General features: G+C 51.3%; 1 protein-coding gene across 2 annotated transcripts in view; it reads left to right on the top strand.

Moving 5' to 3' along the window:
• Positions 1–25: 25 nt before the first annotated feature.
• The window catches only part of Tln1 (talin 1), a 31,350-nt gene continuing 14,466 nt past the window's right edge, over positions 26–16,909 (top strand). The window contains exons 1-21 of one of the 2 annotated variants that reach the window (XM_005362089.3): positions 26–396; positions 5,739–5,901; positions 6,323–6,420; positions 6,714–6,843; positions 6,941–7,093; positions 7,281–7,423; positions 7,522–7,649; positions 8,335–8,395; positions 9,178–9,282; positions 9,635–9,790; positions 11,079–11,180; positions 11,309–11,385; positions 12,338–12,518; positions 12,638–12,751; positions 12,857–12,965; positions 13,137–13,345; positions 13,474–13,572; positions 14,474–14,641; positions 14,827–15,121; positions 15,659–15,825; positions 16,535–16,663. In XM_005362089.3, coding sequence (XP_005362146.1) covers positions 5,772–5,901; positions 6,323–6,420; positions 6,714–6,843; positions 6,941–7,093; positions 7,281–7,423; positions 7,522–7,649; positions 8,335–8,395; positions 9,178–9,282; positions 9,635–9,790; positions 11,079–11,180; positions 11,309–11,385; positions 12,338–12,518; positions 12,638–12,751; positions 12,857–12,965; positions 13,137–13,345; positions 13,474–13,572; positions 14,474–14,641; positions 14,827–15,121; positions 15,659–15,825; positions 16,535–16,663 — 2,754 coding nt within the window. In that variant the 5' untranslated portion in view covers positions 26–396; positions 5,739–5,771. Of the gene's footprint in view, positions 397–5,738; positions 5,902–6,322; positions 6,421–6,713; positions 6,844–6,940; positions 7,094–7,280; positions 7,424–7,521; positions 7,650–8,334; positions 8,396–9,177; positions 9,283–9,634; positions 9,791–11,078; positions 11,181–11,308; positions 11,386–12,337; positions 12,519–12,637; positions 12,752–12,856; positions 12,966–13,136; positions 13,346–13,473; positions 13,573–14,473; positions 14,642–14,826; positions 15,122–15,658; positions 15,826–16,534; positions 16,664–16,909 lie in introns of those variants that run through there. The other variant, XM_026786578.1, reaches the window with a different exon arrangement.

Raw genomic sequence — 16,909 nt, 5'->3', positions numbered from 1 at the left:
GACGTCCCTACAGTTTCCCACACCCCAGGGCGGGGATTCTGGGGATCCGGCTCCGCCTTCGCCTCCAGCTAGAAAAAAAGAAGACTGAGTCTGAAAGGGAACTCTAGCTTAGTTCTGGCGTTCTCTCCAGCGCGCCGCACCCTCGCTTCCTGCCGGGGAGGGGCGGCCAGGCTTCAGCGGGCGCCCGCTCGAGCATCGAGAGTTGCGGCTAGAGTAGCTTCCTGACGTCTCGGCGACCATAGAGCGCGGGCCCAGGGCGCCGCCGGCGGGTGGGGGACATTTCCAGGACGGAAGTGGACCAGAGTGTCGAAGGGAGGGCGAGGCCGGAGCCCCAGAGCGACCCGGAGAACGAGCGGGTAGCGGGCCGGCGGGCGGGGCGCAGAGCCGGCAGCACAGGTAGGCCAGGCGGGCCGGGCCGGAGCTTCTAGGTGGGGCTGCGGGGACAGGCCAGCCCGGGAAGCGGCGGGCGGGGCCCCCCATCCTCCTGCATATCCTGTGTCCGGTCCTGTTGGGGAGGTCAGCGTCCAGTGCGTTTCGTTTGGGGTTTGGAGTTAAGCTAGCCGTGTGGCGAGAGGCAGGCCCCTTTCGTGGGAGCAGACGGTTCTCTGTCTCTGCTAGGTTTGGGGGAGGGTGAGGAATGGGGTGGCAGTGAGGCGCTGGGCGGGGATGTCCTTTGGTGTTAGCAGATAGTGAGTATATGGTTAGGAAAGCTTTGGGTGAGTTTGGGATTAGGTGCGGTCGACTTTAGGAAGCGGGGATCCCTTTAGAAGTTATGAAGCTGGACTAAATTTGAAACATTAGCTGCACTAGTCAAGTCTGTTTCGTTTAGGTGACATTTAGATTGAGGTCATTATTTTGTTTTATGGTATGACCAGCGTATATCAGAGTACAGGATCAGGTTAAGGATCAACAACAGGAATTGACATAGCCCGTTTTAGGGATTAAAGGCCATTGTCATGGTTAGAATTAAGAATAAACAGTGGAAAGGTGAATTAGGAAGCAAGTTAAAAAATAAGCTTTAGGACTAAGGGTCAGTATTTAGGGTTAAAGTCGAGGGATTTAGGCCTAAAAATAAAAGCTAGATTAGTTTGGGTGTCTACTGTGGAAGGGATGAATGGCAAAGTCTGGGGAATTTGTAAACAAAGTCAGGGTTAATGTTAGGAACCGGTGGCAGCTATAGGGGTTGAGCTTTGCAGCTGCAGTTGAACAGGTAAAAAACGTGAGAGGCTGGCAGCACGTAGCTGCCTTTGTTTCGTGGTGAGGTCCCTTAATCACAGAGGCTTCTTTTACCCAGAGGCTACAGTCTGGGCTCCTGCTAGAACTGCTGACACCTGGACCCAGGACCATCATTGGGAGGCAGGAGTTTCTAGACTTAGGCCTTTTACTAGGTGGAAGGTGGGAACTGGAAAGCGACCCAGGAGTCAGACCAGGTCTAGTCCCAAGTGGGGAAGACTGGGAGAGAGGAGGCCATGACTGAAAGGGAAGCTGGCCAGGCAAACGCTGTTTCACCTGAGCTCCCACAGTTTAACCATGCAGCTTCGTTCCCTCCCTGCCCTGCTGGCTTCTTGCCCCTGGCCCTAAAATGCACACCCTGTGCACTTCCTTATAGAATCTTTCCTGGCCTTTAGCTCTTTCCTGGTTGTCCATCTTAACTCTTCATTTTCATCCTCTTTCCCCATCTGTTCATCCACACACCCTACCTTAGTTTCTGTCGCTCAAATCTGAGCTTTCCCATCATCATAAAGCACTTTCTCAGGCGCGCCATCTGGTCAGCTGCTGTGTGTCCCCCCAGGTTTCTGACCCTCCTTTAACGTCTAAGTCCAGTTGTAGATCCCCTTCCCCCATCCCCAACGGAAAAGAGGAAATGATACCCAAAGAGGAAACTGGGTCTTGCTGATCCCACGCCCAGCCAGGCCACTGACCACACCCCCGTGTCACTACCAGCTTGACCCTGCCACTGACCACAACGCTATCCCCTATCCAGACTGATTCAGCCTTTGGCTCTACCCCACGCTGCCCCTCCTCCCCACTCCAGCATTACTTAGCCGCTGCCAGTGACCCTCCACTACCCCAGCAGCAGCCTAATTTAGCCACTTACCACATCCCTCGCTCTTCTGAAGCTCCTGACCTGGCCTCTGACCTCCTGCTGTCATTCCCCAGTTAGTCACCATCCATGGAGTCACTCTTGCTCTTCCCCATCTGGTCCGGTCACCATCACACGTGTCTGTTTCTTATCATCACCTCCCCTCTGTCCTCCCCAGTCGCAGCCTGATGCGGTCAGTAGCTCCACCCATCTGCCTCTACCTTCACATGCTGTCCCATCACATCCCTTTCCCCCCACAGCTTCGTCCCGCATCCCCAGCCCAATCTAGCCCCATCCCTTTCTCTCATTGCGTTACTTAACTGGAGCTGTCTCGTTAATAAAGGCCTGCTGCTCATAGGAGACTGCCCCTGGGCTGAGGCTTCTGGGAGCAGAGCAGGCTCATCAGTTCCTCCCTCAGGTTTTTCTTATGAATGGCCGCCTCCTCTCCACACAGCTTTAACTCTGGCTTCATTATCCCTTGTACTAATACAGGGTCCTCCTAACCTGGCCCCAAAGTTGCCCTAAAGTCCAGTTCTGGGGGTGTCCCTGCGCAAAGTTCCTTGACCTCCTGTTCCCCTCCCGTCAGTTAAGTTCCTCATACTCTTCTCTCAGCCTTTGCCTCTCCATCTTAACCCTGCCTTCCCCACCGCTGCTCCTTGCAGATCGCTGTGCTTCAGCCAGTTTGCCTGCTCACCCTCTCGAACGTTCCTCCATGATTTCCTGCTTCTCCACCTTTGCTCATGCCATTCTCTCTGCCTGGGATGCTGCCTCTGACGTGTCTTCCACTGACCTAAAGGAGAGAGCTTGCTTGGGCTTTGGAGTTAAAGAGACCTGGGTTCGGATCTTGGCTTCACAACTTATTATTTGGACAAGTACTTTGGAAAAGTATTTAACATTCTTGAGCCTTGGTGCCTAATCTGTAAAAATGGGAGCAGGGGCACCTACCTTGCAGGGTTGTTGAAGGATTAACTGATATTATGTATACGGTGCAATTAACATAGTCAATAAATGACACATCACTATTACTTTTCATTATCTCCATGTTTTTAAGGTCCTAACTTCAAATAATCCCTCTCATGGGTACCCTGGTCCCTGTGCCCTAACCTGAAGGGATCCATCCCTTTTCTGAGCATACACATTTTGGCTCTTTTCACATCCTGCCCTCTGTTGTAACTCTGTGTTTAGCTTATCCACCCACCTGGAAGGCTGGCAACCTGCAGAAAGCAAAGTCTAGGTCTTACTCACCTTGGTTCCCAGCCACTGAAAGTTTGGCCTGGGGCCTTCCCACAATGGGCCCTCAAAAATGCGCGGAGGGAAAATGTGTGCATAATGGGAGGAGAGGGCTTGGGAAACTGGCATCGGGGCCTGGTGCACTGGTGAGGAAGCCGTGTGCGCGTGTGTGGTGCCTTCAAGAGATACATCTTGTGTAGAGGCTGTGAGACTGCGATAAGGTCTATGTAGGGACAGCATAAGTAGTTCTGTGGGAAGGAGTTGTGTGCAGGCTGAGGGGACTTGGGGAAGAGTGAGTTTGCTTGTATGGATATGCAGACCCTATGCTGGAGGAAGTCAGGCCCAGCCCATCAGCTGCCCAGTCCAGCCTTAAATGAGCCTCCAGCAGCCCGAGGCCGGATGTGTCAGTCTCACCCACAAGCCCCTCCCCCTCCCAGCGGTTGAGGACTCAGAGGCCAAATTTGGTAACAGACTGAGTGTTATTCCCCCAGCCCTCTTACATTTTGACTCTGTGTTCGGCTTTCTCTCTCCCTTTGTGCCCTTTCGTAGCTCCCTATCTTTCTGTGGTTCCCTCTTGTGGGTACCTGCACTGGTGATAGTTTCCCTGTACCCCAAATTCCTTAGCTCTAGTATACTTGCATTCCATTCCTTGCTGGGTTTTGACCTCCTGTCCTCCACTCCCCCCTCCAGTTGCCCAACGCGTCTGGAATGCATCTCAGGAATGTATTGAGGGAGGAGGAGTTCTCTGGGGGGGGCATGGAGGGGGTGTTGTTGTTGTTCGTAAAACATGATAGAAAGTGGGCCAGGGTTCTCAGTTCGGGACAGGAAGCAGACAGCTTCTACCAATAGTTCCAGGGGTCTTGTTTGCCACTAGTCCCAATTCAGTGTCCAATTCCTTGACTTCCCTTCACTCTCAATGAATTGTGTGAATAGCTACCTACAGCCAGTCTGGAAGTTAGGGCAGGCATGACTCGGCTCTGTTATCGGGGTCTCACAGAGGAAGAAGTGGGTATCCATATGTCCGGAGGAAACGGGGAGGAGGGGCGTTCATGCAGCTTCAGCTTGGGCTGCGTTGGCCTCTCACTCCTGCTCTGGTTCCTCGCACTGCTGTGTCTCTGACAACCGGGTCTGTCCACTGCTGAAAAAGGTCCTCTATGAATGGGGGGGGGGGCGGCTGGGAGGATCCTCTCATTTGGGGTAAAGATGGAGAACAAACTCTGCCTCTTCTCCTGCAGTCCTGGGCTGTATGTATGATCAGAAACCTCCTGGTCACCAGTCCTGGTATTTCCTACATCTGTGTCTGGTTCCTGTCAAGGCTTTCTGCTCTCCTGCCCCATCTTTCCCAACTTCCTTATCCTCTACCCTTTCCTAGCTTACCTTCTGTATCATGATACCCACCTGTTTCCCAGTCCAGTTTACACCCTTGGACTAGCAGTTTGCTAGGTGGAGGATGGGAAGCTGCCTTCCCTCCCTTCCCTCTTCATTAAGAGGCACTCAGCCCCATGATCGGGTCACATCATCAGCTGCTGGGCAGGCCTGTATATAACCTGCTGTTACTGTGGCTTCTTTAGCCCATTGAGAAGTAGTGGCTGAAAGGTAGAGGGATGGAGTTGGCTTTGCAATGCCGAGCTGCACTGAAAGCATTGTCTGGGTACCTGGTTAAGGTGGAGGATAGTCTGAGAAGGACTTGAACAAGCGAAAGTGAGTGCAAGAGAGCCATGGTAAGGACCAACGGCTGGGTGTAAAGGTCTGGACGCTGTCTTGCTTGCCTCAAACTTTCTCCTCTCCAAGAAGTGTTGGCGAGGTCATTTCTGAAGTCTGCAGACAGAGGATCATAATTCCACCTTGACTGCACAGCTCACTGGGAGAGCCTATAACATTCAGGTTGGGAGAGAGCAGGCACAGAAGTAGGTCTCTCCCTGACAATGCTGGCCACAGACTGCAGGATTCAGGAGCCCCTGGGATTCTGCATTTTGCCAAGAAGAAGGTGAAAGCTATGAGAGGGAAGGCCTCAAATGGGCCAGGGCAGCGCTCTGAAAATCCCAGGATAAAATGAGAGACGAAGACAAGGAAAAAAACAAGGCAGAGGAAGGGTTGGGAAAAGAGGAGAGCAGGAACAAGAGGCCCGCGGCACTTGGAACCAGAGAGGTACGAATTCCAGTGGTGCAGGCAGGACGGTGTCCTCAGGTGACACCGCATTTCAGGCCTGCTCTTGTTCTCTAGAGACCAGCCTCTCTCGGGGACGTCTTCAGTGATCGAGATAGATCACTTGATAGAAGTAACATTTCCCTTTTGAAATTATTAAATAGGGCAAAACAACTTATTATAATTCTTGGTTGCAGTGAGTCCCTTAAGAGTCCTCTGCCTGGGACCGTCTGGGGACTCCAGTGAGAGTATGTTCTAATGCTCTGATGTCATGGGCCAGGTCTAGCCAGGCTGCAGAGTAGAAGCCGCCACCATGGTTGCACTTTCGCTGAAGATCAGCATCGGGAATGTGGTGAAGACGATGCAGTTTGAGCCATCTACCATGGTGTATGATGCCTGCCGCATGATTCGTGAGCGGATCCCAGAGGCCCTGGCTGGCCCTCGTGAGTGTGACTACCCTGGTGGTGGGGGGCAGGAATCTTCCATCCCTTATTCAGCGTCTGCATTGTATTCTGAGACTCTTCATCTCTTAAACCTATGCTCCAATTGTTCCAATGTTTCTTTTCCTCTTTTTTTTTTTGTTTGTCTTTTTGTTGTTGTTGTTTTTAAAACAGGGTTTCTCTGTGCTTTGGAGCCTGTCCTGGAACTAGCTCTTGTAGACCAGGCTGGCCTTGAACTCACAGAGATCCACCAGCCTCTGCTTCCTGAGTACTGGGATTAAAGGCGTGTGTCACCACCACCCGGTGTTTCTTTTCCTCTTTAAGTCCAAGGTCCTAGGAGAAAATTATATACAAAGGCAATGGTATAGCTGTTTGGCCACAGTGGAGGTTTTATAAGTCTAAGGTGATCTACCATCTCTTTTAGCGAGCGACTTTGGGCTATTTCTGTCAGATGATGACCCCAAAAAAGGTATATGGCTAGAGGCTGGGAAAGCTTTGGACTACTACATGCTCCGAAATGGGGTGAGTATCTTCCTCAGTGACCACTTGCTTCCTCTAACCAATGTCTCACTTGTTTCCACCATTATATCTGCTACTCCTCCCTCATACCAGTTCCTTCCCCCAACCCTGGGCTTTGCATGTACCAGGCCCACTACCCCTAGCATGCCCATGCGGCTTTCTATGACAGGCGGTCAAAGCACCCTCTTTTTGGCTGAGCCACCCTAGTCTTCCTTTCAGTAATCTACTTTCCTTCTCCTTGGCTATAAAGAGAACTAGTTTAAGTAGGCCCTGACTGCATTTCCCCGCTCCAACAGGACACCATGGAGTACAGGAAGAAACAGAGACCCCTGAAGATCCGGATGTTGGATGGAACCGTGAAGACTATCATGGTGGATGACTCCAAGACGGTCACTGACATGCTCATGACTATCTGTGCCCGAATTGGTAAGGGGTCTTGGGAGGGCAAAGGCCTGGGCAGGGAGGTTCCAACTCTGTCAAAAGACTTTTGTGCTTGGAGTTACCAAGCCATCCATTTCCCTAGGCATCACCAACCATGATGAATATTCACTGGTTCGAGAGCTGATGGAAGAGAAAAAGGACGAGGGGACAGGGACCCTAAGAAAAGACAAGACCCTCTTGCGAGATGAAAAAAAGATGGAGAAACTAAAGCAGAAATTGCACACAGATGATGAATGTAAGCAGAACCAAAGGGGTCCTTGGAAAAGGAGGGAGGGTAGGGCAGCCATTTATTCTTTATTTGCCCTGAGTCATGGAATTTACATTTTGATGAGGAAAGGCTGGTGTGAAGAAGTGAAAGCCCAGACACGAGGCAGCACAAGGGCCATATGGGGTTGGTGCTAAGGGTACTGTCTGTGCTGCAGTGAACTGGCTGGACCACGGGCGGACACTGAGGGAACAGGGGGTAGAAGAGCATGAGACGCTGCTGCTGCGGAGAAAGTTCTTCTACTCAGACCAGAATGTGGATTCCCGGGACCCTGTACAGCTGAACCTTCTCTATGTGCAGGTATGGAGTAGACCTGGGCGGGGTGAGATGGGGCAGGGCAGGCATCAACAGGGCTGTCCCTGCAGCCATGCAATGTTCGTTCTTTCTGTGGTCTCCAGGCGCGAGATGACATCCTGAATGGCTCCCACCCTGTCTCCTTTGACAAGGCCTGTGAGTTTGCAGGCTTCCAATGCCAGATCCAGTTTGGACCTCACAATGAGCAGAAGCACAAGGCTGGCTTCCTTGAGTAAGTGACCCACGTCCCATACCCTGTCATGCCTTGGAACCCCCTATCATTGTGATCCAGTGGACCTGTCTGCACCCCATCTTCCCTCCCCGTTTCCTCTTCCACGGTGTGAGGATTTGACCCCCACAGGTCTTCATGCTTTCAGCACCGTTGTCCTTTGTCTCCTCACAGGCCCCATCAGAGTGGCAATGTTTGTTCAGTATCTCGGCCCTGTCCCCTGTAACTTGTTTTTGTTTGTTTTAGAGTCTCTGAAGAATTTGCTATATTAGCCAAAGTAAAATAATAGGACATTTTCCTTTTGGGGAACATTACATTAAAAAGTTCCCCAAATCTCATTCATTGTTATTTCTCAAGATCCAAAGAACTTAGTGAGGCTCTGTTAGTGTCCGAAGTACATGACCATCCTTCTAGGGAGCTTCCTCTCTTCTTGGCTCCCTCTTTTTCTCAGAAAACTAGGCTCCCAGGTGTAGTTTCCTCAATAGCCCATCCCCCAAGGAAGCACAGGTCACTCAGGAGCTCATGCTGAGTTCCGACTAGTTCAGAAACCAGTGCAAACCAGTTTCCTCAGTTTCTCTTAGAGTTGATACTGTCCTAGACATTTCCTCAAACCTCTAGGCCCACAGTCCATGGCCCACATGCCCCTGATGCTATCCACTCCATGCTGACCCTCCCTTTTCTGGTGTAGCCTGAAGGACTTCCTGCCCAAGGAGTATGTGAAGCAGAAGGGCGAGCGTAAGATCTTTCAGGTGAATGGGGTAGGGGAAAGTGTCTGGGCTGACCTGGGAGCTTGGCTGCTTGATTCTCCTGGCTAAGTGGCCCCCACCTTCTCTCCATCTCTGCTGACCTTGCTTCTGCCCTCCGAGCTGCTCTCCGCCTGCCTTACGCCAAGAAAGCAGAAGATTTGGTTAGTCTCAGCTCGCCACCAGTTTTGCTGTGGAATTTCCATTTTGGGTTTTGCTTTTTGTTTGAGACAGGATCTCACTTTGTAGCCCAGGCTGGCCTCAAACACACAGCAATCCTCTTACCTCAGCCTCCTGAGTATTGAGGTCATGGGTGTGAGTTACCATGCCTGGCTCCATTCAGCATTTTCCTTGTTCTCTCCCCTGGGCTAATGGTGCCTACACTGTGGACACCAGATAAGGAGCATCACTGGGCTAATGGTGCCTACACTGTGGACACCAGATAAGGAGCATCACTGGGCTTTTGGCCTGAAGTGACTGTGAAACTTAGTCTTTGTCCCTGTTCTGAATACTCAACCCCAAAGACCTCTTTGTGAACTCTGATGGTCCTGGATCCTCCTGCTTCTTAACTCCCCAGACCCATGTTTAGAATGTCTGCAAGTTCCTTAACCTTGTTCCTTAGGTTGCTTCTGCTCCTTAGCCAGCCCACACTGCATTTCCTCATCTCTTGCCTTCCTAAACCTTTCTGTGTGCTAATAATACTCTGTCATTACAGTTAACATCCTGTTTGATCCTCCATTGCAATACTATCCCCAGATTGCTAACTTTTCCCCATTTCCCACTTGAAGGCACACAAGAATTGTGGGCAGATGAGTGAAATTGAGGCCAAGGTACGCTATGTGAAGCTGGCCCGTTCCCTCAAGACTTACGGTGTCTCCTTCTTCCTAGTCAAGGTGGGTCCTGGCCCCTTCTCATTGCCTTCCTTATGCCTAACTCTTGTCCTTCCCTGTCTCTCCAGACTCCTCTGACTCTGTCTTCTGTCTTCCCCTCCAGTTCCCAGGATCTGATTCTCAGTGTTGCTTTGACTGTGAAAACCTGTCTGTTGTCGGTCCCCATCACCACCTCCTCCTTCCTTCCCCAGCATACTCCTTTGTCTGTAGTAGAGCTTCGTCCTGCCCTGCTCATGAGCACAGTAGTCTAGCCCTCCTGGCTACCTCAGCATCCCTTGTGGTCTGGAGCTGATCTGAGCATTTGCTCCACATTTGACCTCTAACCTTAACACCAACTGCAACCTCTGTCTCGCAGGAAAAGATGAAGGGGAAGAATAAACTAGTGCCTAGGCTGTTGGGCATCACTAAGGAGTGTGTGATGCGTGTGGATGAGAAGACCAAGGAGGTGATCCAGGAATGGAGCCTCACCAACATCAAACGCTGGGCTGCCTCTCCCAAGAGCTTTACCCTGGTGTGTGTTGGGATTCCAATGGAAAGGGCTTGGGGTTACATACAAAGGTCTTTCCCTCCTTCCTTAGGGCAGGGTGAATTGAACAGGGCTGCAGAACAAGTATTTCTGTCATGGGAAGTGGAGGTTAGACTGGATAGAGAAACTCAGTGAAGGATGCTTAAACGGACCAGGTAATGGATGGATACACTCCCTATATTCAACAGAGGCTTAGGGAGTATTCGTTACCATCCTATTGCTCTGCCAAAGCAACATGACCAAGGCAGCTTGTAGAAGTAAGGGTTTGTTTGGGCTTATGGTTATATAGTTTATATGGGCAATGGGATAAGAGCTCTTTGCCATCACTGGGAAATGCATAGAGCAGACAGTCATGGCGGCTGGAGCACTGAGCCGAGAAATCACATATTAAACCACAGGCAGGAAGCAGAGAGCAAACTGGTGATGGTTGAAGTCTTGAATTCTCAAAGTCCGGTGACATACTTTCTCCAGCAAGGCCACACCTCCTAAGCCTCCCTAAACAGTGCAGCCAAGTGTTTAAATGCCTGAGACTGTGGGGAAGGGCCATCTCGTTCAAACTACCACAGGGGGCTGTCACCTCAGTGGTAAACTGCTTGCCTATCATTTGTAAAGACAGGCGTTTATGCCCCAGTTCCACACACACAAACAAGTTGGGCATGTACTTAACACTCTGAGGCAAGGGGATGGCAGTGAGTTTGAGGCTAGCCTGGACTAGTGAGTGAGTAGCAAACCATCCAAGGCTATATAGTATCAAAAAGAGAAAAGTAAAGTCGACAGAGCATTCTGTAGCCAGCCGCTGAGGTTATGTTAACTGTCAAGAAACACTAATAGAAAGACAAGCAAGCCTCCCTTCTTTGAGCTCTAGCTATTTACGGTAATTCTTCTCCTCTGGCTTTGTAATTTTGAGGTTATGCGTTGAATGCTGATACCATGATACATTGATAGAATGCCAGATGATGGAAATGGAAATGATAGATGCTATTTTTCCACTTTGGATGGTCATTTAATAAACATACTGATGCCTTCCCAATCGTATCCTCTGGGGAAAGGTAGAAGAGATCTTTTAAATGACATGTATCGGAAACTGTAGCATAAAGGCCACTTCTCAGAAGCAAAGTCCCCTCTAGGAAGGGAGGTAAAGAAATCAGTGATTGAAGAAAGGTGGGCCAGCTTCCTGGAGGGCTGTTGGCATGGACAGCACCTTCATCAGGTGGACATTTCCCCCCTGGGGAGATTCATGTCTCCTGCTCAGTCCCCACCTTGTCTCTTTAAGGACTTTGGAGACTACCAGGATGGCTACTACTCGGTACAGACGACTGAAGGTGAGCAGATTGCACAACTCATTGCCGGCTACATCGATATCATCCTTAAGAAGGTGAGTGCTGCCACCCAGCCTGCGCACTCCTTGGCTCTGCTCCCGAGCCCCTCCCCACGCCAAAGTTCTAGAAATGGCTGACTGCCTCTGCTTAACTACCTCACTCTTTTTCCCTTTTCTTCTTACAGAAAAAAAGCAAGGACCATTTTGGGCTGGAGGGGGATGAAGAGTCTACTATGTTGGAGGACTCGGTGTCTCCCAAAAAGTAGGAAGGGAGTGGGCTGATAACCATTCCGTGAATAGGGAAAGCAAAGCTTGACTGCAAGGAGTCACTGGGTGCTGGGCATCTCTAGCATAGTTCTTTGTTCTTTGTTTTGATGTGATTTTTTGGCTTTTCAAGACAGGATTACTCTGTAGCTTTGGAGCCTGTCCTGGAACTAGCTCTTGTAGACCAGGCTGGCCTCAAACTCACAGAGATCCTCCTGCCTCTGCCTCCCAAGTGCTGGGATTAAAGGCGTGCGCCACTACCACACAGCTTGGTCTTTCTTCTTTTTAAAAAAGTTGTTTTATTTTTATTTGTGTGAGTGAGTTCAGGTGTTCTCAGACCAGAACAGAGTGTTTGGTCCCTGGAACAGTAATTGTGAGCTGTCTGACTTGGGTTCTGGGAACTGAACTTTGCTCCTTGCAAGAGCGGCAGGCACTCTTAACTGCTGAGCCTGTTGTCCATACCATGATTCTTTCACTAGGCTCAGGCTATGAGACCTTATGAAACCCTACATCAGTGGTTCTCAACCTGTGGGTCATGACCCCTGTGGGGCTTTCATATTTGGATAGCCTACATGTCAGATATTTACATTACTATTCATAACAGTAGCAAAATTACGGTTATAGTCAGGCAATAGTGGTGCACGCCTTTAATCCCAGCATTTGGGAGGTGGAGGCAGGTAGATCTCTGTGAGGTTAAAGCCAGTCTGATGTACAGATCAAGTTCCAGGACAGCTAGGGTGGTTTCACAGAAAAATTTGTCTCAAAAAAACAACAAAACCCAAACAAACAAAAAATTACAGTTCTGAATTAGCAATGAAATAATTTTATGGTTGGGGGGTCACCACATTGTGAGGAACTGTATTAAAGGGTCGCAGGGTTAGGAAGGTTGAGAACCACTGTCTGAGATCCCAGGACTGCTGAAGGACCGCAGCTGTTCATCCTGTCTCCAGGTCAACCGTCCTTCAGCAGCAGTATAACCGAGTGGGGAAAGTGGAGCATGGCTCTGTGGCTCTACCAGCCATCATGCGCTCTGGAGCCTCTGGTCCTGAGAATTTCCAAGTGGGTAGCATGCCACCTGCCCAGCAGCAGATTACCAGTGGCCAGATGCACCGAGGCCACATGCCGCCTTTGGTAAGAGTACATCTACCTCGGCATGGTCCATGGGTCCCTCTCCCAAGTGTCCTGCGTAAGCGGTGTTTTTTAGTCCTATCCCTGCCCTCTGATTTCATCTTTACTTTCTTGTCTTTTAGACTTCAGCCCAGCAGGCGCTCACTGGAACCATTAACTCCAGCATGCAGGCTGTGCAGGCTGCCCAGGCTACTCTGGATGACTTTGACACACTGCCCCCTCTTGGCCAGGATGCTGTGAGTGTGGGGTAGAGGAGCTGAGTGATTAATTTAAAGCTGAGCTCTAAGGAGTAGAGGGGATAGTTAAACCAGAGTAGACTCTAAGGTTTTTCCTTCTCTCAGGCCTCCAAAGCTTGGCGTAAGAACAAGATGGATGAGTCGAAACATGAGATCCACTCCCAGGTAGATGCCATCACAGCTGGCACTGCCTCCGTGGTAAACCTGACAGCAGGTAGGCTGGATGTCAGCCTGTGTATGTGTGAAGGGGTAGCACATGTGCTCCATGTGTGACTGTACCTTGACTCACAGTGGAAGGTTGTGTGTGTCCATCTCCCTCATGACACGTGTGACTAACGGGCAATGCTCCTTCCCCGTGACGTCTGTTCCTCCCCTCTGTTTTCAGGAGACCCTGCAGAGACAGACTATACCGCAGTGGGGTGTGCAGTCACCACCATCTCCTCCAACCTGACGGAGATGTCCCGTGGGGTGAAGTTGTTGGCTGCCCTCCTGGAGGACGAAGGCGGCAATGGCCGGCCCCTCCTGCAAGCAGCGAAGGGCCTTGCAGGGGCGGTGTCAGAGCTGCTTCGCAGTGCTCAGCCAGCTAGCGCCGAGGTTAGGGGCCACCCCAAGGAGGAAGGGCAGTCCAGATTGTAGGTTGGAAATGTAACCCAGGAGCCTGTGAGCCCCATGGGTACGTGGCCAGGGGTCAAGCGGCTTCTGACGGTGTTCCTTCTCCACAGCCCCGTCAGAACCTGCTGCAAGCAGCTGGGAACGTGGGTCAGGCCAGTGGGGAGCTGTTGCAGCAAATTGGGGAAAGTGACACTGACCCCCACTTCCAGGTTGGTGATGTACCCAGCTCCTAGAACCCCACTACTAGGAGGAAATCTCTGATCCTAAATCCAGATCTTAGTCCCTATTTCTGTGAATTGGCCCATCTAAACCAGCCTGGTCATCTGTTTACAGGAATGAGACTGAGAACTTCTAGTCTCTTGGGGTGAGAATTCAGACCCCTAAATAGAAATATAACCTACCTCGCTTTGCCCTTAGTGATGGTGTCCCTGTGCATAGCCATGGCCCCAGCTCTAAGCTCTCTCAGATTACCCCTGTCTCACTGAGGAGGAAGCTGTCCCCTTCCCCCACCCTAGGCAAGTTGCCTCAGCTGACTTTTCATCCTGGATTTCCCATGCAGATGTGTGTACCCAGAGGGGCTGGGGCTCGATCTCCCCCCGATTCCCCTACGGTAACGGCCTCTGGCCTGGGCCTTCCCAGCTTGGTCCTCTCTGAGCCGCATACACTCGCTTCTACACCTCTTCCTCAGCCTCCTAGGGGAACAGACATGATGGGAGATGGGGAGACCTAAACTGGCATGGTTGGAGTAAAGAGATCAGACAGGGTAGGACAGGGTCTTGCTCCTTGCACACTGAGATTGAGAGGCATGGAGGCATAAAGTGCCCATCCCATTTTACCACACCCCCATCACTGTCCGAGTGTATCCGCCTCAAGCATTTCTCTCTCCCTTTGGTGTAGACTCTATTTCTGTCGGTGAGGGTTTGTTTCCGGTGAGGGTCTGTCCTTCTGGGTGCTCAAGGTAGAGGGGCTTGGGATAGGTTCTGGATGCTTCTGCATATACTGTCCTCTGATTGGAGTCAGTGGGAATAATGAAGCAGCTTAAGCCTGAGAGAAATGTCTGTGGAGCCTAAGCTCAGAATCAGATCTTGCTGACTCCTTTTTTCCGCACAGGATGTTCTAATGCAACTAGCAAAGGCAGTGGCAAGCGCTGCCGCTGCCCTGGTCCTCAAGGCCAAGAGCGTGGCCCAGCGCACAGAGGATTCGGGGCTTCAGACCCAAGTTATTGCTGCAGCTACACAGTGTGCCCTATCTACCTCCCAACTGGTGGCCTGTACAAAGGTGAGCCCAGGTTTGCTGTGTCTTCTGCCCTTGGCTAGTACAACCACACACTCACACAAACGTCTCTTCGTCTCTGGCTCTTGAGGCCACAGCAGTCATCCCAGTGATGACTGTGAATGCCAGCAACACCTCATCTCATAGCCTCTGTCCCTTGCCTGCATGTCTGAAACTCAATTTTCCCATAGGTGGTAGCGCCTACGATCAGCTCACCTGTCTGCCAGGAGCAGCTGGTAGAGGCTGGACGACTGGTAGCCAAGGCTGTGGAGGGCTGTGTGTCTGCCTCCCAGGCAGCTACAGAAGATGGACAGCTGTTGCGAGGGGTAGGAGCTGCAGCCACAGCTGTCACCCAGGCCCTCAATGAGCTGCTGCAGCATGTGAAGGCCCATGCCACAGGGGCTGGGCCTGCTGGCCGGTATGACCAGGCCACTGACACCATCCTCACTGTCACTGAGAATATCTTCAGCTCCATGGGTGATGCTGGTAAGAATACTCACCCCCAGGAACCAGGAGCCCAGTGTCCCCTAAAGACCCAGCCATGCTACCTGTGAGAATCAGCAAAGTGGCCTTCTAGCTGTGTGACTATGAGTCTAGAACCTTCACTTCCCCATCGGGAAAGCAGTACAAGCCTTGTTCTGTCTTCCTTGGAACATTTAAAGGAGACATTAGGCAGCAAATCGCATGGTTAAAAGCTAGCCTCGAAAACAAGGAAGAAGAGGGGAAATGTGGCCTCCTCCACTTCACCTTCTTACCCCCACATCGTTCAGCAAGACTGTCTCTCTTCTCAAAAGACATTTACTAGAATACTAGCTGGAAACTGTCGTTCCTCCCATGGGGACCCCCTAGATCTGTTCTCCAAGATCTTAACCCAGGAAACTGGCATTGCCAAGGGAGTCACTTGAGAACTTCCCAGTCTCTTCTGTCCCTGAAAGCCCTTGTCTACCTTGTCTGTCCCGCTCTCCTTCCTTGCCTGCTTTCAGTGTCTCTGGCTTTCTTACTCGATGATACCCTGTGTTCTAGGGGAGATGGTACGACAGGCCCGCATCCTGGCCCAGGCCACCTCAGACCTGGTCAATGCCATCAAGGCCGATGCTGAGGGGGAGAGCGATCTGGAGAACTCTCGAAAGCTCCTGAGTGCTGCCAAGATCCTTGCTGATGCTACTGCCAAGATGGTGGAGGCTGCCAAGGTACAGAGTAGTTTTCTGTGCAGACCCTGAACTGGGCCCTGAGGGGAAGTAGATAAGTCCACATGGGGACCTTGTCTGATGGGAAAAGCAGAAAATAGCCCAGATGAGGAAACCCCAGGAAGCCCCCAGCCCCCAGCCTGTAGCAGGTGGCACCAGGCAGACCTTCAGTGACTGAGACTCCCAGTGCTCTCTGACTGTGAGCTTCCACATTCTTTTCTTACTTTGTGTTGAAGGCTGCTGTTCCTATCTTTCTTCTGCCGCCACCACATCAGCTTGGCATCTTTTCTGGTCCCTGTGAAGGCAGATAGCCTTTTGGTTCAGGGTCTCTGCTGGTCATATAAAATAAGATAGTATTAGATGCTTACACACAGGGTGTGATGGCTGTCAGGAAGCGTCAGAGATCCCCGGAAGTTACAACTGCTGCAGATTCCTGCTGCCACTTCTCCAAAGAAAGCCTCCCTCTTCCGGGCCACCCTGAGTTAATGGAGAACTCTCAGTAGTCTGTGGGGAACAGCTAGAAAAAGAGTAACCTGGGGCACCCCCACCCTTCAGCCTGCCCATTTAGAAATGGTTCTCAGTTCTCAACAGTCACTGCCTAAGTGCAGGTAGTTAGAGTTAGGAAAACAAGTGAGTTTTAAACTGGGTTTAGAGGGGTCAGAAAAGAGTGTACTTTGGGTCAAAGTGATGATGGATGATGACCATCTCTCAGGGAGCAGCCGCGCACCCTGACAGTGAGGAACAGCAGCAGCGCCTGCGTGAAGCCGCTGAGGGGCTTCGCATGGCCACCAATGCAGCTGCACAGAATGCCATCAAGAAAAAATTGGTGCAGCGCTTAGAGGTAAAGCTGGGCAGTCTGCAGGAGGGGTAAAGCTGGGCACTGTGTGCAGAGGGTGGGGGGTAAAGCTAGGCAGTCTGTGCAGAGGGTGGGGGATAAAGCTGGACAGTCTGTGCAGAGGGTGGGGGGGTAAAGCTGGACAGTCTGTACAGGGGGGTAAAGCTGGACAGTCTGTGCAGGGGGGTAAATCTGGACAGTCTGTGCAGGGGGGTAAAGCTGGACAGTCTGTGCAGGGAGGGTAAAGCTGGA

This window comes from Microtus ochrogaster, linkage group LG5 (assembly GCF_000317375.1).
Source record: "Microtus ochrogaster isolate Prairie Vole_2 linkage group LG5, MicOch1.0, whole genome shotgun sequence".
Classification (NCBI taxonomy): Eukaryota; Metazoa; Chordata; class Mammalia; order Rodentia; family Cricetidae; genus Microtus; species Microtus ochrogaster.
This window is presented reverse-complemented; position numbering and strand designations above follow the sequence as displayed.